At 44.1% G+C, this 24,089-nt stretch overlaps 1 protein-coding gene across 1 annotated transcript; it reads left to right on the top strand.

Moving 5' to 3' along the window:
- The first annotated feature begins 7,430 nt into the window (after positions 1-7,430).
- On the top strand, positions 7,431-8,258 carry LOC123135251 (uncharacterized). The gene has a single exon (XM_044554309.1). The coding sequence runs from the start codon at positions 7,480-7,482 to the stop codon at positions 8,104-8,106; it is 627 nt and encodes a 208-aa protein (XP_044410244.1). The 5' UTR covers positions 7,431-7,479; the 3' UTR covers positions 8,107-8,258.
- Positions 8,259-24,089: the final 15,831 nt, after the last annotated feature.

Genomic DNA, 24,089 nt, shown 5'->3' with positions numbered 1-24,089 from the left:
GGTGTGTACTAATATTATCAATTTTTTGACATTCATCACCAGACAATATAAAGTTACGGCATCTTTGAAAAGAGTAGGCCAATAAAACTAAATTATAATACCTTATGTGCAGTTCTGTCTCCAGCCAACATGGTGTCATCGGTGTGGACTGGAGTGACACTTCCCCAAGATACGATACTCCATATCCGATGATATGTTTCAGTGATATATGTGTCGTGCAAGCTCTTGCCTGTGCCAGTTAACATGATGAAAACATCCCACATATATCATGTTCAAAAATATAATACCCATATCTCCTTGTCCTAAACTATATCACATGGTAACTTGAAAATAATAATGTCTTTATGACCTTCTTTTCAACAGACACAACAATCACCTACTATAAGTAGCTACTAGAGGACTCGTATGGTCAAGCATCGTTAAAGATACTAAGCTCTCAGGAATTAAGGCGTTCTCCTGCGTCGGGGCTGTAGTGGGCTCATGGACCTTGCTGATCAGCAGTAAGAGGTCATGAACACGTCGTGGAGTACTACTATGGCTTTACATGTAGTGTAGTAATCAATACAATGTCAGCACATGAAACCAACCAGCTAGAGACGTGACCGACTCCAGTATTGTGTGCGTCTGCTTTACCTTTTAAAAGAAATTGAATGAGATCAGGTAGAATTTGTCAGGGCATTGTCAAGGGCAGTTCATGTATCCACGTCAATATGTCTCTTTGGATATCAGATCACATTTAAAAAAACACGACGCGTCTTCTCAAACGTTTATATTTGTTCACACTTTTAAAATCTATGAACAGTTTTTAAGTCATGATATTTCTAACATTCATAAGCATGATGTTTTTCTTTAATTCAACCTCCCTCTATTTATTCATAAAAGGCAGGAATGTTGGGGAACGTAGTAATTTAAAAATTTTCCTACGCACATGCAAGATCATGGTGATGCATAGCAACAAGAGGGGAGAGTGTTGTCCACGTACTCTCGTAGACCGAAAGCGGAAGCGTTAGAACAACGCGGTTGATGTAGTCGTACGTCTTCATGGCCCGACCGATCAAGCACCGAAACTACAACACCTCCGAGTTCTAGCACACGTTCAACTCGGTGACGATCCCCGTACTCCGATCCAGCAGAATGTCGGGGAAGAGTTCCGTCAGCACGACGGCGTGGTGACAATCTTGATGTTCTACCGTCGCAGGGCTTCGCCTAAGCACCGCTACTATATTATCGAGGAGGACTATGGTGGAGGGGGGCACCGCACACGGCTAAGAGATCAAGAGATCAATTGTTGTTTTTCTGGGGTGCCCCCCTGCCCTCGTATATAAAGGAATGGAGGAGGGGGAGAGGGCCGGCCCCTATGGCGCGCCCTGGAGGAGTCCTACTCCCACCGGGAGTAGGATTCCTCCCCTTCCATGTAGTAGGAGTAGGAGACAAGGAAGGGGGAGAGGGAAGAGAAGGAAGGAGGGGGCGCCGCCCCTCCCCCTAGTCCAATTCGGACTAGTCATTGGGGGGGGGGCGCGGCCTGCCTCTCTCTCTCCCCTAAAGCCCAATAAGGCCCATATACTTCTTTCCCCATATTCCCGTAACTCCCCGATACTCCGAAAAATACCCGAACCACTCGGAACCTTTCCGATGTCCGAATATAGTCGTCCAATATATCGATCTTTACGTTTCGACCATTTCAAGACTCCTCGTCATGTCCCCGATCTCATCCGGGACTCCGAACTCCTTCGGTACATCAAAACTCATAAACTCATAATAAAACTGTCATCGAAACCTTAAGCGCGCGGACCGTACGGGTTCGAGAACTATGTAGACATGACCGAAACACGTTTCCGGTCAATAACCAATAGCGGAACCTGGATGCTCATATTAGCTCCTACATATTCTATGAAGATCTTTATCGGTCAAACCGCATAACAACATACGTTGTTCCCTTTGTCATCGGTATGTTACTTGCCCGAGATTCGATCGTCGGTATCCTAACACCTAGTTCAATCTTGTTACCGGCAAGTCTCTTTACTCATTACGTAATACATCATTCCGTAACTAACTCATTAGCTACATTGCTTGCAAGGCTTATAGTGATGTGCACTACCGAGAGGCCCAGAGATACCTCTCCGACAATCGGAGTGACAAAACCTAATCTCGAAATACGCCAACTCAACATGTACCTTTGGAGACACCTGTAGAGCTCCTTTATAATCACATAGTTATGTTGTGACGTTTGGTAGCACATAAAGTGTTCCTCCGGTAAACCGGAGTTGCATAATCTCATAGTTATAGGAACATGTATAAGTCATGAAGAAAGCAATAGCAACATACTAAATGATCAAGTGCTAAGCTAACGGAATGGGTCAAGTCAATCACATCATTCTCCTAATGATGTGATCCCGTTAATCAAATGACAACTCATGTCTATGGTTAGGAAACTTAACCATCTTTGATTCATGATCTAGTCAAGTAGAGGCATACTAGTGACACTCTGTTTGTCTATGTATTCACACATGTATTATGTTTCCGGTTAATACAATTCTAGCATGAATAATAAACATTTATCATGATATAAGAAAATAAATAATAACTTTATTATTGCCTCTAGGGCATATTTCCTTTAGTCTCCCACTTGCACTAGAGTCAATAATCAAGTTCTCATCACCATGTGATTTAACACTAATGTTTACATCTGCATGTGATTAACACCCATAGTTCACATCGTCATGTGACCAACACCCAAAAGATTTACTAGAGTGAATATCTAGTTCACATTGCTATGTGATTAACACCCAAAGAGTACTAAGGTGTGATCATGTTTTGCTCATGAGAGAAGCTTAGTCAACGGGTCTGTCACATTCAGAGCCGTATGTATTTTGCAAATATTCCATGTCTACAATGCTCTACACGGAGCTACTCTAGCTAATTGCTTCCACTTTCAATATTTATCCAGATTGAGACTTAGAGTCATCTGGATCGGTGTGAAAGCTTGCACTGATGTAACTCTTTACGACAGGCTCTTTTATCACCTCCATAATCGAGAAATTTTTCCTTAGTCCTCACTAAGGATATTCTTGACAAATGTCCAGTGATCTACTCCTAGATCACTATTGTACTCCCTTGCCAAATTCAGAGCAAGGTATACAATAGGTCTGGTACATAGCATAGCATACTTTATAGAACCTACGACTGAGGCATATGAAATGACTATCATTCTCTTTTCTATTTTCTACCGTGGTCGGGATTTGAGTCTTACTCAATTTCACACCTTTGCAACACAGACAATAACTCTTTCTTTGACTGTTCCATTTTGAACTATTTCAAAATCTTGACAAGGTATGTACTTATTGAAAAACTTATCAAGCATCTTGATCTATCTCAATAGATCTTAATGCTCAATATGTAAGTAGCTTTACTGAGGTCTTTCTTTTAAAGAACTCCTTTTAAATACTCATTTATGCTTTCCAAAAAAATTCTACATCATTTCTGATCAACAATATGTTACTCACATATATTTATCAGAAAGGCAGTAGTTCTCCCACTCACTTTATTGTAAATACAGGCTTTACCACAAATCTGTATAAAACTATATGCTTTGATCAACTTATCAAAGCGTATATTCCAACTCTGAGATGCTTGCACCAGTCCATAGATGGATCGCTGGAGCTTGCACATTTTGTTACCACCTTTAGGATTGACAAAACCTTCTGGTTGCATCATATACAACTTTTCTTTAAGAAAACCATTAAGAAATGCAGTTTTGACATCCATTTGCCAGATTTCATAAAATGTGGCAATTGCTAACATGATTCAGACAGACTTAAGCATCACTACAGTTGAGAAAATCTCATTGTAGTCAACACTTTGAACTTGTCGAAAACCTTTTTGCGACAAGTCGAGCTTTGTAGATAGTAATACTACTATCAGCGTCTGTCTTCCTCTTGAAGATCCATTTATACAATATGGCTTGCCGATCATTGGGCAACTCCACCAAAGTCCACACTTTGTTCTCATACATGGATCCCATCTCAGATTTCATGGCCTCAAGCCATTTCGCGGAATCTGGACTCATCATCGCTTCCTCATAGTTCGTAGGTTCATCATGGTCTTGTAACATGACTTCCAAAATAGGATTACCGTACCACTCTGGTGCGGACTGTACTTTGGAAGACCTACGAGGTTTTGTAGTAACTTAATCTGAAGTTTCATGATCATCATCATTAGCTTTCTCACTAATTGGTGTAGGAATCACTGGAACTGATTTCTGTGATGAAATACTTTCCAATTCGGGAGAAGATACAAATTACCTTATCAAGCTCTACTTTCCTTCCACTCAGTTCTTTCGAGAGAAACTCCTTCTCTAGAAAGGATCCATTCTTAGCAACGAATGTTTTGCCTTCGGATCTGTGATAGAAGGTGTACCCAACATCTTCCTTTGGGTATTCTATGAAGACGCACTTCTCCGATTTGGGTTCGAGCTTATCAGGTTGAAACTTTTTTCACATAAGCATCGCAACTCCAAACTTTAAGAAACAACAGCTTAGGTTTACTGCTAAACCATAATTCATACAGCGTCGTCTCAATGGATTTAGATGGTGCCCTATTTAAAGTAAATGCAGCTATCTCTAACGCATAACCCCAAAACGATAGTGGTAAATCGGTAAGATACATCGTAGATCGTACCATATCCAATAAAGTGCGGTTACGACGTTCGGACACACCATTACGCTGTGGTGTTCCATGTGGCATGAGCTGTGAAACTATTCCACATTGTTTAAAATGAAGGCCAAACTCATAACTCAAATATTCTTCTCTACGATCAGATTGTAGAAATTTTTATTTTCTTGTTACGATGATTCTCCACTTCACTCTGAAATTCTTTGAACTTTTCAAATGTTCCAGACTTGTGCTTCATTAAGTAGATATACATATATCTGCTCAAATCATCTGTGAAGGTCAGAAAATAATGATACCCTACCACGAGCATCAACACTCATTGGACCACATACATCGGTATGTATTATTTCCAACAAGTTAGTAGCTCGTTCCATTGTTCCGGAGAACGGAGTTTTAGTCATCTTGCCCAAAAGGCACGGTTCGCAAGCATCAAATGAATCATAACCAAGTGATTCAGAAAATCCATATTTATGGAGTTTCTTCATGCGCTTTACACCGATATGACCCAAACGGCCACTACTAGGGAAAACCCTAGCAGTAGCGCGGGTTTTGTGTCCACTAGTAGCGTGGGAGGCCGCGCTACTAATAAGGTGCTACAGCTATTGCTTAGCAGTAACGCATGCCCGCACGCGCTACTGCTAGGACAAATAGCTGCAGCGTTTGTTCGGTACCACGCTACTGCTAAGGTAACTACTTGCAGCGTGTTTTTTGTCCATCGTTACTAGTATTTTTTTTTAATTTTTTTAGTGTATTTATGCGCCATCGTACAAATATTGGTACAATACAAGTTATGAGGTTTACATCATTATGTCCATAACATGTGTCAAATGAAGGTGGATTAGGTTCAAGTGGAGGCAATATGTGGTACATGTCAAAAGTATACTACTAATCCAAACTTGATCTAGTTTGGACTAGTAGTACTTTCGATGTGCACCACATGTTGCCTCCACTTGAATCTAATCCGCCAGCACAAGCTATTTAATCATCATCATAGTCATTACCACCAACAGTATTTATTTAATCACCACTAACAATAGCTAATAATAACCATCATAGTCATTACCACCAACACTAGCTATTTTATCATCATAGTAATAGTGTAGCACATCATCATCCTCAAACTCATTTCTAGCTAGCTAATCACTCTTGCTGCTCTCTCTTAGGTAAAATAATATAAAACATGTATAGCTCTCCTCCTTGATCAAACTGGAGCATGCAGATGAACCTGTCTCCTAATCGCCCAGTTACGTTGTGACGTTTGATAGCACACAAAGTGTTCCTCCGGTAAACGGGAGTTGCATAATTTCATAGTTGTAGGAACATGTAGAAGTCATGAAGAAAGCAATAACAACATACTAAACGATCAAGTGCTAAGCTAACGGAATGGGTCAAGTCAATCACATCATTCTCCTAATGATGTGATCCCGTTAATCAAATGACAACTCATGTCTATGGTTAGGAAACTTAACCATCTTTGATTCACGAGCTAGTCAAGTAGAGGCATACTAGTGACACTCTGTTTGTCTATGTATTCACACATGTATTATGTTTCCAGTTAATATAATTCTAGCATGAATAATAAACATTTATCATGATATAAGGAAATAAATAATAACTTTATTATTGCCTCTAGGACATATTTCTTTCAAGGAAACTCTGCCGAAACAGTTTGTAGGATACATTTAGGAGGCACATGCATCCACAACTTATATAGATTATTAGTAACCCCTACTTTCGCTAACGTATGAGCTGCATCATTAACCGAACGTCAAGCCCAGCTTACCTTCCACTGTTCACGCGAATCCAGCAACTATTTTACTTCTGGATCGTAGGCCCTAGCACCGAGAGGTCTCCTTGCTCTGCAGTTTACTAGCAATCTCCTTGCTGTCCATTTCGATGTGCAACTTTCAAATTCACGAATATTGTTTGAAATGTGCCAACTTTCAAATTCATGAATATTGTTTGAAATCATGAACATTTATAAAAATAATGGTTTTTAAATTTGCAACATTTTTTAAATCCAACATTAAAAAATTGAACAGCTTTTTATTTAATAAACATTTTCAAATAAAACAATATGATAGCCGATATTCTCTAAGTTAATAGTGGAGCGAGCGGGAAAAAAAAGTTAAGCGAGTGGAGCATGGAGCCAAGTTAAATGAGCGAGACTTATATTGAACGGCGCATGCAAATGTTATAGCAGCAATTTTATGGTTTCAACGTGAAATAAGAGCTCCCAAGGGAAACACACAACCACCACTAGCTGAAACCAATGTCGAAACCTGCAATGACGACACGATATACGATGGAAAGAAACACCACAAGAACATAACTAAAACCTAAGACAACATAGATAAAACCAAAATGGAATAACCAACTGCAATAACATGTTAAAGAAAAATAGTTAATACCACGAGTGAAAAATAGCGCGGCGAAGCACGCGTTAGCCTCTAGTACGCTTGATCACTTGAGGCTAAGATTAAAAGTTCCTCCTGCCTCTTGAAAGAGCCCGACCATCCGTTGGTTACCACGTGTCGTACCATTCGCAACATGCATGCATCTGTGGCTCGGTGGCCTCACCTCCACAGATTAACCATGGCCACCGCCTCTCATACCCCTATTTTATGATCTCTGGCTATCCTCAAAGACACGACTCCTCCACCTCCGGCTATCCGTCAGTTCAGTGTGACGTACCCTGCGGTCGGCATGTATATCTATCTATATATAGCACCGCATGCATGTGCTTATATATATGGACTGCCGCATGGGACACTAACTAAGAAGCTATAACAGTTGATCCAGCTTGCCATGGCGAGGCTATTCACCATCATCTCCTCCTTCGCCGTCCTCCTCCTCCTCCTCAGTGATGTGGGGATGGCGGTGGAGACCGCCCCCATATCGCTCGGTAATCTGGGGTTACTACCGCCCCCCAAACCGGCGGTCGCCGACGCCAACGTCAAAAGGTTTTGCGCCGACACGCCCTACCCGGAGGTCTGCGCCGACATGATCGCGCGCTACGACGAGAGCAAAGGCGCCGACGACAAGAAGCTGGCGGGGATGGCGGCACTCACCACCGCCACCCTCCTTCTTCAAGCATCCGGGGACGCGAGCCCGGGCGTTCAGAAGCAGCGCTACCCAGACCTGACCAAGGCCGACGAGGAATGCTTTGAAACCTGCTACAAGGAGCTGACCAATGGCGGCCAAAAACTCGACAATTTGTGCACCAGCAAAGAGGGCTCGGACGACATCGGCATGGCCCAGCTCCCCGAAATCCGCAGCTTCATCAAGGAGAACAACGGGGCGCATGCCCAGTGGAATTGCGATAGGTGTCGCCCTGCGAATGACAAGAAGACACCCGACGATGTCTCCAAGAAGAACGATGCCGAGAAGGCCATGGCTGTCCTCGAGGTGCTCGTCAACAAAGTGACCAAATAATGAAAAACAAACAAACCCTCATTGCATATATACTACTAGCTCTTGTTAAAGTTGTTTGATTGATTATTAGTTTCCTTGAGTAAGTACGGTCATGGTTTTGTTTTCTCCTTGACTTTTTTGGTTATTAAACAAATTAACTATTCCAGTACTCATATGTTTATACTTTATTAGTACCCATTCTTATACTTACCCTGTGATTGTGATCGACCTCTGTGATGATCCAAGGTTCCACTGCCGATTTCATTCACCTCTTACCAACACATATGGTTCTTTTGTTTTCGAACTTTTTTGTTTTTTTAATAGTATATGGTTCTTTTGTTTTCGAACTTTTTTGTTTTTTTAATAGTATATGGTTCTTTTGTTGTTGTTGTAGCAGGTATACGTACGTATGATTCAACCAAATATGCTAGGTAATAACTCATTTATGGCACGTGCGTACAACCGAAGAAATATGTAAAGGGAAGGAAAAAAAGGTTCACTCTAGGAACAAAATACAATTTGATACAAACAACTAAGTCAATGGGTGAACCAATAAACTAATTGTGAGTAAATTGCACGAAACCACCACTTTGAAGGTTAGGTTTGCAAAAACACTACAATACATTTTTTTGGCAGAAAACACCACGTCTACGGTAATCTTTTTGTAAAAGACACTGATCGGCGGATCGGGTTCAGTTAAGTGAGTTTATGACAGGTGGGGTCCGTTTTTTGCCTATGTGGCATGACTTTTTGTGCCAGGTAGATTTTAATCTAAAATTACAAACTAGACCCTAGAATTTTACATAGACACCCCTAAATCAAAAACGAAAAACGCAATTAGCCCCCGCTTCTCGATTTGTCGTTGCCAGCCGTGGGTGCAGAACGCCGTCGTCGGCTTTTGGCCGCTCGTCGTGGCCATGGTCGCGAGTAAGGCCCACGAGCTCCTCCCGGCCATGGAGGCATTCTGGTGGTGGCTTGAGGACGCCGCTCCCGTCGCGCTCCCTTACGTGCTGGCCATCGTCGCGGTCGCCGGAGCGTCGAGGAACAGCAGCCCGCCCCTGTTGCCTGATCCGGTGTCAGGCGGGGACAATGGAGGCCGATGTGGCCGGATCCGGTTGGGGGCATGACGAGGCGGCCTGGGGAGGAAGGGGCGGGGGACGCCGGCTCCGTCAAATCACCGGCGCATGGTTCCGGCGACATGTGCCTCGCCCTCGCTAGTGCATGGTGGAAGGTCGCTCCTCGGCGAGGCGGAGGCGCGGATGGGGGATGGAGGGACGGACCACGGGCGGCGTCATGTGCCTCGCCATCGGTGCAGGAACGGCGACGGGGGCCTCTGCCAGGATCGGGATGGGGGCGGCCGTGGGACGGGTGGTTTCCGCCGTGGTCGGGATGGGCCTGGGAAGCAGGGACAAAAATTTAGGGGGCCTTTTGGCATTAGACCTAAACAGTTATGCCACGTAGGTAGAAAACGGACCCCACCTGTCATAAACGCACTTAACGAGCCATATCCGTCGATCAGTGTTTTTTGCAAAAACATTACTGAAGACATGGTGTTTTTTGAAAAAAATGTATTGTAGTGTTTTTCGGAAACCTAACCTTCAAAGTGGTGGGTTTTTGCAATTTACTCTCACTAATTGTCGTGCTGAGAAAGGATTGCAAAGAGAAAACCATACAATGGCGAATCTGGCATTTGGAAACCTATGACAGCCTTGGATTCCCCAGCTGTTTTCTGTCTAATGTTTATTTTCCAACTAGTTTTGCATGGAGTTAATATCACTATTGGTACATAAACTTGTAGGGGTGGGAACAGTTTTATACAAAAACTAAAAATCCCCACAAAACTAGTCCTCCAACTTGACTGCTGTAACAAATTCATACAAAACAGCTGTGGATGCAACATTTGGCATGCCACGCTGGATTTTGGCACACGCCTTAATTTTACAAAAAGCCCCCTCGCACTCTCTGTATTTGTGTTGCATCGATTCCCTGACTACATCGCCCTCTCTGCATCGATTCCCCATTCGTAAATCCCTAGCTCCTCCCCCTTGTCGTCGCCCTCTCCGCCGCCCTCTCCGCCGCCAGCCATCTCCGCCGCCCTCTTGGCCGCCCTCTCCGCCGGCAGCCGTCTCCGCCGCCCTGTCGAGATGAAGGGGTGCACATCATTGAGCGGGAAGCAGCAGGCGAGATGCCGTGGAGCAGGGGCGTCGTCGTCCTCAAGCCACCCTCTCCCGCTCAATGGATGTGACCTCGCCGGTGCCGACATGACGAAGGACGGCGAGCCTTGGGCGAAAATCACCTGAGAGGTGCGCTACATGGATGTCGATTTCTGCAAGGTGCGTGTCCCCCTTCCCCTCGCCGATTTGCTTCGGATGCCCATGAACTTGGGCTTTCCTGAAGAGTGCGAGCTTCCTGATGCTAACATTTGATTTGATGGCCATGGTAGGGGACTGAAAACCTACCCGAATTTGACTGGGGTATACCTCTATCCTCTCCTGATGCTGCTTTCAATGGCACTGACAAAAGTGACCATTGTTGCCACTTACTGAACCCTGCGAGAAGAGTTTGCTCTGATGGATATGACTTGAAGGAAATATGCCCTAGAGGCAATAATAAAGTTATTATTTATTTCCTTATTTCATGATAAATGTTTATTATTCATGCTAGAATTGTATTAACCGGAAACATAATACATGTGTGAATACATAGACAAACAGAGTGTCACTAGTATGCCTCTACTTGACTAGCTCATTAATCAAAGATGGTTATGTTTCCTAACCATGGACAAAGAGTTGTTATTTGATTAATGGGATCACATCATTGGGTGAATGATCTGATTGACTTGACCCATTCCGTTAGCTTAGCACTTGATCGTTTAGTATGTTGCTTTTGCTTTCTTCATGACTTATACATGTTCCTATGACTATGAGATTATGCAACTCCCGTTTACCGGAGGAACACTTTGTGTGCTACCAAACGTCACAACGTAACTGGGTGATTATAAAGGTGCTCTACAGGTGTCTCCGAAGGTACTTGTTGGGTTGGCGTATTTCGAGATTAGGATTTGTCACTCCGATTGTCGGAGAGGTATCTCTGGGCCCTCTCGGTAATGCATATCACTATAAGCCTTGCAAGCAATGTAGCTAATGAGTTAGTTACGGAATGATGCATTACGTAACGAGTAAAGAGACTTGCCGGTAACGAGATTGAACTAGGTATTGGATACTGACGATCGAATCTCGGGCAAGTAACATACCGATGACAAAGGGAACAACGTATGTTGTTATGCGGTTTGACCGATAAAGATCTTCGTAGAATATGTAGGAGCCAATATGAGCATCCAGGTTCCGCTATTGGTTATTGACCGGAAAAAGTTCTAGGTCATGTCTACATAGTTCTCGAACCCGTAGGGTCCGCACGCTTAAGGTTTCGATGACAGTTATATTATGAGTTTATGAGTTTTGATGTACCGAAGGAGTTCGGAGTCCCGGATGAGATCGGGGACATGACGAGGAGTCTCGAAATGGTCGAGATGTAAAGATCGATATATTGGACGACTATATTCGGAGTTCGGAAAGGTTCCGAGTGATTCGGGTATTTTTCGGAGTACCGGAGAGTTACGGGAATTCGCCGGGGAGTATATGGGCCTTATTGGGCCATACAGGAATAGAGGAGAGAGGCCAAAAGGAAGGAGGCCTGCACCCCCCCTCTGGTCCGAATTGGACAAGGGGCGCAGCCCCCCTTTCCTTCTTCCTCTCCCCCTCTTTCCCCTTCTCCTACTCCAACAAGGGAGGTGGAATCCTACTATGACTAGGGAGTCCTAGTAGGACTCCACACTTGGCGCGCCCCCTCCTAGGGCCGGTCTCCTCCCCCCTTGCTCCTTTATATACGGGGTCAGGGGGGCACCCCATGAGACACAAGTTGATCTACGGATCGTTCCTTAGCCGTGTGCGGTGCCCCCCTCCATCATATTCCACCTCGGTCATATCGTCGCGGAGTTTAGGCGAAGCCCTGCGCCGGTAGAACATCATCATCTTCACCACGCCGTCGTGCTGACGGAACTCATCCCCGAAGCTTTGCTGGATCGGAGCCCGGGGATCGTCATCGAGCTGAACGTGTGCTGAACTCGGAGGTGCCGTACGTTCGGTGCTTGGATCGGTCGGATCGTGAAGACGTACGACTACATCAACCGCGTTGTGCTAACGCTTCCGCTTACGGTCTACGAGGGTACGTGGACAACACTCTCCCCTCTCATTGCTATGCCATCACCATGATCTTGCGTGTGCGTAGGAATTTTTTTGAAATTACTACGTTCCCCAACAGTGGCATCCGAGCCTGGTTTTATGCGTAGATGTCATATGCACGTGTAGAACACAAGTGAGTTGTGGGCGATATAAGTCATACTGCTTACCAGCATGTCATACTTTGGTTCGGCGGTATTGTGAGATGAAGCGGCCCGGATCGACATTACGCGTACGCTTACGCGAGACTGGTTTCACCGTTACGAGCACTTGTGCTTAAAGGTGGCTGGCGGGTGTCTGTCTCTCTCACTTTAGCTGAATCGAGTGTGGCTACGCCCGGTCCTTGCGAAGGTTAAAACAACACTAACTTGACAAACTATCGTTGTGGGTTTGATGCGTAGGTAATAACGGTTCTTGCTCAGCCCGTTGCAGCCACGTAAAATTTACAACAACAAAGTAGAGGACGTCTAACTTGTTTTTGCAGGGCATGTTGTGATGTGATATGGTCAAGACGTGATGAGATATAAGTTGTTGTATGAGATGATCATGTTTTGTTGAAGTTATCGGCAACTGGCAGTAGCCCTATGGTTGTCTCTTTGTTGCATAAGATGCAAGTGCCAAATAATTGCTTTACTTTTATCGCTATGCGATAGCAATAGTTGCAAGAGCAATAGTTGGCGAGACGACCATGTGACGACACATTGATATAGATCAAGATGATGAAGATCATGGTGTCGTGCCGGTAATGATAGAGATCATGACAGTACTTTGGAGATGGAGATCAAAAGCGCAAGATGATTATGGCCATATCATGTCACATATTTTGATTGCATATGATGTTTATCTATTATACATCTTATTCTTGCTTTGATTGATGGTAGCATTTTAAGATGATCTCTCACTAATTATCAAGAAGTGTTCTCCCTGAGTATGCACCGTTGCCAAAGTTCGTCGTGCCCAGACACCAGGTGATGATCGGGTGTGATAAGCTCTACGTCCATCTACAACGGGTGCAAGCCAGTTTTGCACACGCGGAATACTCAGGTTAAACTTGACGAGCCTAGCATATGCAGATATGGCCTCGAAACACGGAGACCGAAAGGTCGAGCGTGAATCATATAGTAGATATGATCAACATAGTGATGTTCACCATTGAAAACTACTCCATCTCACGTGATGATCGGACATGGTTTAGTTGATTTGGATCACGTAATCACTTAGATGACTAGAGAGATGTCTGTCTAAGTGGGAGTTCTTAAGTAATATGATTAATTGAACTTTAATTTATCATGAACTTAGTCCTGGTAGTATTTTGCAAATTATGTGTAGATCAATAGCTTGCGTTGTTGCTTTCATATGTTTATTTTGATATGTTCCTAGAGAAAATTGTGTTGAAAAATGTTAGTAGCAATGATGCGGATTGGATCCGTGATCTGAGGTTTATCCTCATTGCTGCACAGAAGAATTATGTCCTTAATGCACCGCTAGGTGACAGACCTATTGCAGGAGCAGATGCAGACATTATGAACGTTTGGCTAGCTCAATATGATGACTACTTGATAGTTTTGTGCACCATGCTTTATGGCTTAGAATCGGGACTTCAAAGATGTTTTGAACATCATGGACCATATGAGATGTTCCAGGAATTGAAGTTAATATTTCAAGCAAATACCCGAGTTGAGAGATATGAAGTCTCCAACAAGTTCTATAGCTAAAAGATGGAGGAGAATCGCTCAACTAGTGAGCATGTGCTCAGATTGTCTGGATACTTCAATCGCTTGAATCAAGTGGGAGTTAATCTTCCAGATAAGATAGTGATTGACAGAATTCTCTAGTCACCATCACTAAGTTACTAGAACTTCGAGATGAACTATAGTATGCAAGGGATGACGAAAACGATTCCCGAGCTCTTCATGATGTTGAAATCAACGAAGGTAGAAATCAAGAAAGAGCATCAAGTGTTGATGATTGACAAGACCACTAGTTTCAAGAAAAGGGCAAAGGGAAAGAAAGGGAAACTTCAAGTAGAATGGCAAACAAGTTGTCACTCCCGTGAAGAAGACCAAAGCTGGACCAAAGCCTGAAACTGACTGCTTACACTGCAAAGGAAATGGTCACTGGAAGCGGAAATGCCCTGAATATTTGGTGGATAAGAAGGATGGCAAAGTGAACAAGGGTATATTTGATATACAGGTTATTGATGTGTGCTTTACTAGTGTTTATAGTAGCCCTTGAGTATTTGATACTTGTTCGGTTGCTAAGATTAGTAACTCGAAACGGGAGTTACAGAATAAACAAAGACTAGTTGAAGGGGAAGTGACGATGAGTGTTGGAAGTAGTTCCAAGATTGATATGATCATCATCGCACACTCCCTATACTTTCGGGATTAGTGTTAAACCTAAATAAACGTTATTTGGCGTTTGTGTTGAGCATGAATATGATTTGATCATGTTTATTGCAATACGGTTATTCATTTAAAATCAGAGAATAATTGTTGTTCTATTTAAATGAATCAAACCTTCAATGGTCATACACCCAACGAAAATAGTTTGTTGTCTCTCGATCATAGTGATACACATATTCATAATATTGAAACCAAAAGATGCAAAGTTAATAATGATAGTGCAACTTATTTGTGGCACTGCAGTTTAGGTCATATTGGTGTAAAGCGCATGAAGAAACTCCATGCTGATGGGATTTTGGAATCACTTGATGCTTGCAAACCATGCCTTATTGGCAAGATGACTAAAACTCCGTTCTCCGGAACAATGGAACGAGCTACTAACTTGATGGAAATAATACATACCGATGTATACGGTCCAATGAGTGTTGATGCTCGTGGCGGGTATCGTTATTTTCTGACCTTCACAAGATGAATTGAGCAGATATGAGTATATCTACTTGATGAAACATAAGTCTGAAATAGTTGAAAGGTTCAAAGAATTTCAGAGTGAAGTGGAAAAATCATCGTAACAAGAAAATAAAGATTCTACGATCTGATCGCGGAGACGAATATTTGAGTTACGAGTTTGGTCTTCAATTAAAATAATGTGGAATAGTTTCACAGCTCACGCCACCTGGAACACCACAACGTTATGGTGTGTCCGAATGTCGTAACCGCACTTTATTGGATATGGTGCGATCTATGATGTCTCTTACTGATTTACCACTATTGTTTTGGAGTTATGCATTAGAGACAGCTACATTCACGTTAAAAGGGCACCATCTAAATCCGTTGAGACGACACTATATGAACTGTGGTTTAGGAAGAAACCCAAGTTGTCGTTTCTTAAAAGTTTGGGGCTACGATGCTTATGTGAAAAAGTTTCACCCTGATAAGCTCAAACCCAAATCGGAGAAGTGTGTCTTCATAGAATACCCAAAGGAAACTGTTGGGTACACCTTCTATCACAGATCTGAAGGCAAAACATTCGTTGCCAAGAATGGATCCTTTCTAGAGAAGAAGTTTCTCTCGAAAGAAGTGAGTGGGAGGAAAGTAGAACTTGATAAGGTAATTGTACCTTCTCCCGAATTGGAAAGTAGTTCATCACAGAAATCAGTTCTAGTGATTCCTACACCAATTAGTGAGGAAGCTAATGATAATGATCATGAAGCTTCAGATCAAGTTACTACCAAACTTTGTAGATCTTCCAGACTAAGATCCGCACCAGAGTGGTATGGTAATCTTATTCTGGAAATCATGTTACTAGACCATGATGAACCTACGAACTATGAGGAAGCGATGATGAGCCCAGATTCCGCAAAATGGTTTGAGGCCATGAAATCTGAGATGGGATCCATGTATGAGAACAAAGTGTGGACTTTGGTGGACTTGCCCGATGATCGGCAAGCCATAGAAAATAAATGGATCTTCAAAAGGAAGACGGACGCTGATAGTAGTGTTACTATCTACAAAGCTAGACTTGTCGAAAAAGGTTTTTGACAAAGTTCAAGATGTTGAATACAATGAGATTTTCTCACTCGTATCGATGCTTAAAAGTCTGTCCGAATCATGTTAGCAATTGCCACAGTTTATGAAATTTGGCAAATGGATGTCAAAACTACATTCCTTAATAGATTTATTAAAGAAGAGTTGTATATGATACAACCAGAAGGTTTTGTCAATCCTAAAGGTGCTAACAAAATGTGCAAGCTCCTGCGATCCATCTATGGACTGGTGCAAGCATCTCAGAGTTGGAATATACGCTTTGATAGGTTGATCAAAGCATATAGTTTTATACAGACTTGTGGTGAAGCCTGTATTTACAAGAATGTGAGTGGGAGCACTACAACATTTCTGATAAGTATATGTGAATGACATATTGTTGATCGGAAATAATGTAGAATTGTTCTGCAAAGCATAAAGGAGTGTTTGAAAGGAGTTTTTTCAAAGAAAGACCTCGGAGAAGCTGCTTACATATTGAGCATCAAGATCTATAGAGATAGATCAAGACGCTTGATAAGTTTTTCAATAAGTACATACCTTGACAAGATTTTGAAGTAGTTCAAAATGGAACAGTCAAAGAAAGAGTTCTTGCCTGTGTTACAAGGTGTGAAATTGAGTAAGACTCAAAGCCCGACCACGACAGAAGATAGAAAGAGAATGAAAGTCGTTCCCTATGCCTCAGCCAAAGGTTCTATAAAGTATGCCTTGCTGTGTACCAGATCTATTGTATACCCTACACTGTGTTAAGCAAGGGAGTACAATAGTGATCTAAGAGTAGATCACTGGACAGCGGTCAAAATTATCCTTAGTGGAATAAGGAAATATTTCTCGATTATGGAGGTGACAAAAGGTTCGTCGTAAAAAGTTTTTGACACAGATCTGGATGACTCTAAGTCTCGATCTAGATACATATTGAAAGTGGGAGCAATTAGCTAGAGTAGCTCTGTGCAGAGCATTGTAGACATAGAATTCGCAAAATACTTACGGATCTGTATGTGACAGACCCGTAGATTAAAATTATCTCACAAGCAAAACATGATCATACCTTAGTACTCTTTGGGTGTTAATCACATAGCGATGTGAACTAGATTACTGACTCTAGTAAACCCTTTGGGTGTAGGTCACATGACGATGTGAACTATGGGTGTTAATCACATGGTGATGTGAACTATTAGTGTTGAATCACATGGCGATGTGAACTAGATTATTGACTCTAGTGCAAGTGGGAGACTGAAGGAAATATGCCCTAGAGGCAATAATAAAGTTATTATTTATTTCCTTATTTCATGATAAATGTTTATTATTCATGCTAGAATTGTATTAACCGGAAACATAATACATGTGTGAATACATAGACAAACAGAGTGTCACTAGTATGCCTCTACTTGACTAGCTCATTAATCAAAGATGGTTATGTTTCCTAACCATGGACAAAGAGTTGTTATTTGATTAATGGGATCACATCATTGGGTGAATGATCTGATTGACTTGACCCATTCCGTTAGCTTAGCACTTGATCGTTTAGTATGTTGCTTTTGCTTTCTTCATGACTTATACATGTTCCTATGACTATGAGATTATGCAACTCCCGTTTACCGGAGGAACACTTTATGTGCTACCAAACGTCACAACGTAACTGGGTGATTATAAAGGTGCTCTACAGGTGTCTCCGAAGGTACTTGTTGGGTTGGCGTATTTCGAGATTAGGATTTGTCACTCCGATTGTCGGAGAGGTATCTCTGGGCCCTCTCGGTAATGCACATCACTATAAGCCTTGCAAGCAATGTAGCTAATGAGTTAGTTACGGAATGATGCATTACGTAACGAGTAAAGAGACTTGCCGGTAACGAGATTGAACTAGGTATTGGATACTGACGATCGAATCTCGGGCAAGTAACATACCGATGACAAAGGGAACAACGTATGTTGTTATGCGGTTTGACCGATAAAGATCTTCGTAGAATATGTAGGAGCCAATATGAGCATCCAGGTTCCGCTATTGGTTATTGACCGGAAACAGTTCTAGGTCATGTCTACATAGTTCTCGAACCCGTAGGGTCCGCACGCTTAAGGTTTCGATGACAGTTATATTATGAGTTTATGAGTTTTGATGTACCAAAGGAGTTCGGACTCCCGGATGAGATCGGGGACATGACGAGGAGTCTCTAAATGGTCGAGACGTAAAGATCGATATATTGGACGACTATATTCGGAGTTCGAAAAGGTTCCGAGTGATTCGGGTATTTTTCGGAGTAGCGGAGAGTTACGGGAATTCGCCGGGGAGTATATGGGCCTTATTGGGCCATACGGGAATAGAGGAGAGAGGCCAAAAGGAAGGAGGCCTGCACCCCCCCTCTGGTCCGAATTGGACAAGGGGCGCAGCCCCCCTTTCCTTCTTCCTCTCCCCCTCTTTCCCCTTCTCCTACTCCAACAAGGGAGGTGGAATCCTACTAGGACTAGGGAGTCCTAGTAGGACTCCACACTTGGCGCGCCCCCTCCTAGGGCCGGCCTCCTCCCCCCTTGCTCCTTTATATACGGGGTCAGGGGGGCACCCCATGAGACACAAGTTGATATACGGATCGTTCCTTAGCCGTGTGCAGTGCCCCCTCCACCATATTCCACCTCGGTCATATCGTCGCGGAGTTTAGGCGAAGCCCTGCGCCGGTAGAACATCATCATCGTCACCACGCCGTTGTGCTAACGGAACTCATCCCCGAAGCTTTGCTGGATCGGAGCCCGGGGATCGTCATCGAGCTGAACGTGTGCTGAACTCGGAGGTGCCGTACGTTTGGTGCTTGGATCGGTCGGATCGTGAAGACGTACAACTACATCAACCGCGTTGTGCTAACGCTTCCGCTTATGGTCTACGAAGGTACGTGGACAACACTCTCCCCTCTCGTTGCTATGCCATCACCATGATCTTGCGTGTGCGTAGGAATTTTTTTGAAATTACTACGTTCCCCAACATGACTATGGTCATAGATTTCTTGTTTGTCCTCGTGAGGTTAGTCAAGTGCCCAACTTTTGTTTAAAAAGGTGTGTTGTTTATCTGTAGTTGTTATAGGTTGATCTGACCAAATTGTTGTACTGAACAAATTGGTATTATGTGTTTTGCAGGGTTATGATACATGTGCTTATCTGAAGTGGGTGGACAAAGAATGGCAGGGGAGGCCTAGGCTGGTGATTGGCAAACTTGCCGAAGAGAATGTGGCTCTTCAGAAATTTGTGTTTGACAAGGATGCTGAAATTATGAGGTTGAAGGAAGAGAGGAAGGCCATGATCATGAAGCACAAGAAGGAGATCAGAACTAGGGATAGGAGGGAAATTTGGTTAGCCTGTTTGGTCTGCTGCTCTGCACTGTTGTATGGTGTTGCAGCACTAGTGATAAGAGGTTTTGTGTAGTAAGTTAGGTAATTTAGTATTTGGCATGATGTGAGAGGTGAAACTATTTGTTATCAGTTGCTACTTGTACTGATTATATGAAATCAGTGGCTACCTATTATCTATGTTTAGTGTTGTAAACATTCCAAACTGGAATCAGTGGCTTGAAATGAAATCAATGGCTTGTACTCATTTCTGTTTACTCTACTGTAAGCAAAATTCTCTTATTTGACATGAAATCAGTGGCTTGTTTACTTAACTGAAATCAATGATTCTCTTATTTGACATGAAAATTCAGTTAACTTAAGCAAAATTCAGATCAAGCAAAATTCAGTTAACTTAACAGTGCAAATTTCAGTTAAGTTAACCATTTGGAAGGGGCCCAGGGATCTTCAGGTAGTACAGCTTGGCATATTTGGCAGAGCACCTGGTACATTCTATTTTAGGATGTGTGCACATGGGCACAACATGAGCAGAGAACCTACAGTTCAACAGCATATCAACATGGGCAGAGAACATGCAGTTCAACAACACTTCAACAACAGATTGGCATAGATAACAACAGTTCAACATGGACTGCTCAAAATAGATAACTTATATGCCAACATATAGATCAGCATACCTAACTACTCTTGTGCATCTTCACTGCTTCTTCAGTTGTTGAGCTGTTGCAGGCGGATGGAGCGGCGCACCTTCTTCACCTCTTTCTTCAGAGGCGCCTTCTTCTTGTTTTGCTCTGGCTCCTTCACCTCTTCTTCTTGTTCAACCTTCACCTCTTCTGGTAGGGCTCGACGTCCGGCAGGAGCTCGATGTTGATGGGCATGTTTCTGCCACCCTCAACGGCGACAGGCGCAATCAGCACAACCTCGTCCGCATCCGTGTCGTCGTCAGTGATGACAACAGTCTCTGTCAGGTCGTCGTCAGAGGCATAGTCCACAGGGTCGACTAGAGCAGGCAGCGCGAGCACGACGCCGACGATGTTCGCAGGGTCGTCGTCGAGGGGGACCAGGGACAGAGAGGTGGTGGATCGGTACATCCACCACCTAGCTCGCTGGTACGGATCCACGCTGAGCGTGCTCTCACGCATTTCCCAGACGAGGAAGGACGGTGGCGGCACTGTCAGGCCTGTGGGGAAGGCACGAGCCTTCTCGCCATCCGTCAGCTGCTTGGCTAACCCGCGCACATGCATGGGCATCATCTTCGGGGTGGGGAACCAGGTGTAGACCTCTCGAATCTGCGCACGGAACAACTGGTCATTGCCGGCCAGATCCTCCAGTGCGAGCTTCCATCCCTCGATGTTCGCCATGGCGGCGGTGGCCGACGGTGGTGAGTTGGGAGTGGAGGCGACGCGATCAGTGTGTGGGGAGTGGTGAGTGGGGAGTGGTGGGCGGTGCGGTGGGTGGGCGTGGATTTATTGATGCGGTGAGTGGGAACGCGAACCGTCCAGAGTGGGAGTTGGCGACTGGAAGAGTAGAAGTAACTTCAGAGAAACTGGACATGAACTTCAGACATGAACTTCTACAGTTTAGCATGAAGTTCATTGATGAACTAAACAGACATCTAACTGTCACCCCCAGGTGGATTCTGAGAAACTGGAATTTCTTCAATTAAGTTGAGATCAGGTATTGGCTCCCTTGCTCCATCTTCACCAAACATGAGCCTGTATGCTGGATAAGAGCTAGCTTCCCTCCTATCTCTTCTCCCAGCCACTCCTCTGCCTCTTGCTCTACTCCCAGAAGATCCTCCTCTCTCTGTAGTGCCAGATCTCACTGTCTTTCCTTTCTTCCTTCCTCTTCCTCCAGTTGCACTTGACACTGGATCATCTAGATGTGGTACTGCTGCAGCTTTCTTCCTTCCTCTTCCTCTTCCCCTCACACTTGTTGTGGCTGTGGTTGTGGTTCTTCTGGGAGGGATAGAATCCCTAGCTTGCACCACAAAAGCAGACTCTTCAGGAAGTGGCCCAGGAGGATTCCAAGTGCTCACATATGCCCTCTCCTATGCAGGATCACAAAATGTCAGGAAGATATAAATGAGAAAATGAAATGCAGGTACAAATTCAGAGAAAAACAGTTAACTGAAAATGAATGATAGTAATATTAAAGGTGCACCTCCTGGCCTATGGTGTAGACCATACTGCTTCTGTCATTCATAGGATCAAGCCTAGGATCAAGTCTTGTTGGCATAATATCCTGTAGTCAGAAAACAATTCATGTTAGTAACATAACTAAACTTAAATGCAGTTAACTGAAATCACTGTTCAAAGTCCTAATTCAGAGAAAAATAGTTAACTGAAATCACTGATTTAACCTGCAGAATTGAAGGATCTCCAACTTCATCATCATCTTCTAATTGAGCTTCCTGTTGCCTCATAAACTTGGCATGTCCTCTCTTGTTGTGGTCAGCACTACCACACACTGAGCAATGCATGGCCACTCCTTTTTTGTTGATGTAAAAAGTTCCATCTTTCTTCTTCTTCTCTTCTGGTGTCTTTCTCCTGTTCTTTGCTGGCCTGCCCATTTTCTTTGTGAAGACTGGAGGGTGGATGGGAATGTTGGGGAACGTTGCAGAAAATTAAATTTTTTCCTATGGTTTCACCAAGATCCATCTATGAGTTCATCTAAGCAACGAGTCATGGGAGAGAGATTGCATCTACATACCACTTGTAGATTGCGTGCGGAAGCGTTCGAGGGAACAGTGATGATGGAGTCGTACTCGCCGTGATTCAGATCACCGATGACCAAGTGCTGAACGGACAGCACCTCCGCGTTCAACACACATACGGTACGGACGACGTCTCCTCCTTCTTGATCCAGCAAGGGGGAAGGAGAGGTTGAGGAAGAAGGCTCTAGCAGCAGCACGACGGCGTGATGATGGTGGAGAGGCAGTACTCCGACAGGGCTTCGCCAAGAGCACAATGGAGGAGGAGAGGTGTTGGGGAGGGGAGGGGCTGCGCCTTGGATCAGGTGTTCAGCCTTCCCCTCGCCCCTCTATTTATAGGGGAAGGGGGAAGGGGCCCGGCCCCCTCTAGATGAGATCTAGAGGGGGGGGGGCGGCGGCCAGGGAGGGGGCTTGCCCCCAAGCAAAGGGGGTGCGCCCCCCTTAGGGTTTCCCCCCCAACCCTAGGCGCATGGGCCCAAGGGGGGGGGCGCACAGCCCTCCAGGGGCTGGTTCCCTGCCCCACGCGGCCCATGTGGCCCACCAAGAGGGGTGGCCCCTCCCGGTGGACCCCCGGAACCCCTCCGGTGGCCCCGGTACAATACCGATATGCCCTCGAAACTTTCCGGTGTCCGCATGACAACTTCCCATATATAAATCTTTACCTCCGGACCATTCCGGAACTCCTCGTGACGTCCGGGATCTCATCCGGGACTCCGAACAACATTCGGTAATCACATACAAGTCTTCCTAATAACCCTAGCGTCACCGAACCTTAAGTGTGTAGACCCTACGGGTTCGAGAGACACGCAGACATGACCGAGACGGCTCTCTGGTCAATAACCAACAGCGGGATCTGGATACCCATGTTGGCTCCCACATGCTCCTCGATGATGTCATCGAATGAACCACGATGTCGAGGATTCAATCAACCCCGTATGCAATTCCCTTTGTCAGACGGTATGTTACTTGCCCGAGACTCGATCGTCGGTATCCCAATACCTCGTTCAGTCTCGTTACCGGCAAGTCACTTTACTCGTACCGTAATGCATGATCCCGTGACCAAACACTTGGTCACTTTGAGCTCATTATGATGATGCATTACCGAGTGGGCCCAGAGATACCTCTCCCTCATACGGAGTGACAAATCCCAGTCTCGATCCGTGTCAACCCAACAGACACTTTTGGAGATACCTGTAGTGCACCTTTATAGTCACCCAGTTACGTTATGACGTTTGGTACACCCAAAGCACTCTTACGGTATCCGGGAGTTACACGATCTCATGGTCTAAGGAAGAGATACTTCATTGAAAAAGCTCTAGCAAAACGAACTACACGATCTTGTGCTATGCTTAGGATTGGGTCTTGTCCATCACATCATTCTCCTAATGATGTGATCCCGTTGTCAATGACATCTAATGTCCATAGTTAGGAAACCATGACTATCTGTTGACCAACGAGCTAGTCAACTAGAGGCTCACTAGGGACATGTTATGGTCTGTGTATTCACACGTGTATTACGATTTCCGGATAATACAGTTATAGCATGAATAAAAGACAATTATCATGAACAAGGAAATATAATAATAACCCCTTTTATTATTGCCTCTAGGGCATATTTCCAACAGTCTCCCACTTGCACTAGAGTCAATAATCTAGTTACATTGTGATGAATCAAACACCCATAGAGTTCTGGTGTTGATCATGTTTTGCTCGCGAGAGAGGTTTAGTCAACGGATCTGCGACATTCAGATCCGTATGTACTTTGCAAATATCTATGTCT

This window comes from Triticum aestivum, chromosome 6B (assembly GCF_018294505.1).
Source record: "Triticum aestivum cultivar Chinese Spring chromosome 6B, IWGSC CS RefSeq v2.1, whole genome shotgun sequence".
In the NCBI taxonomy this organism is placed as follows: Eukaryota; Viridiplantae; Streptophyta; class Magnoliopsida; order Poales; family Poaceae; genus Triticum; species Triticum aestivum.
Note: the sequence above shows the minus strand (reverse complement) of the source record. Positions and strands in the feature narration are given on the sequence as shown.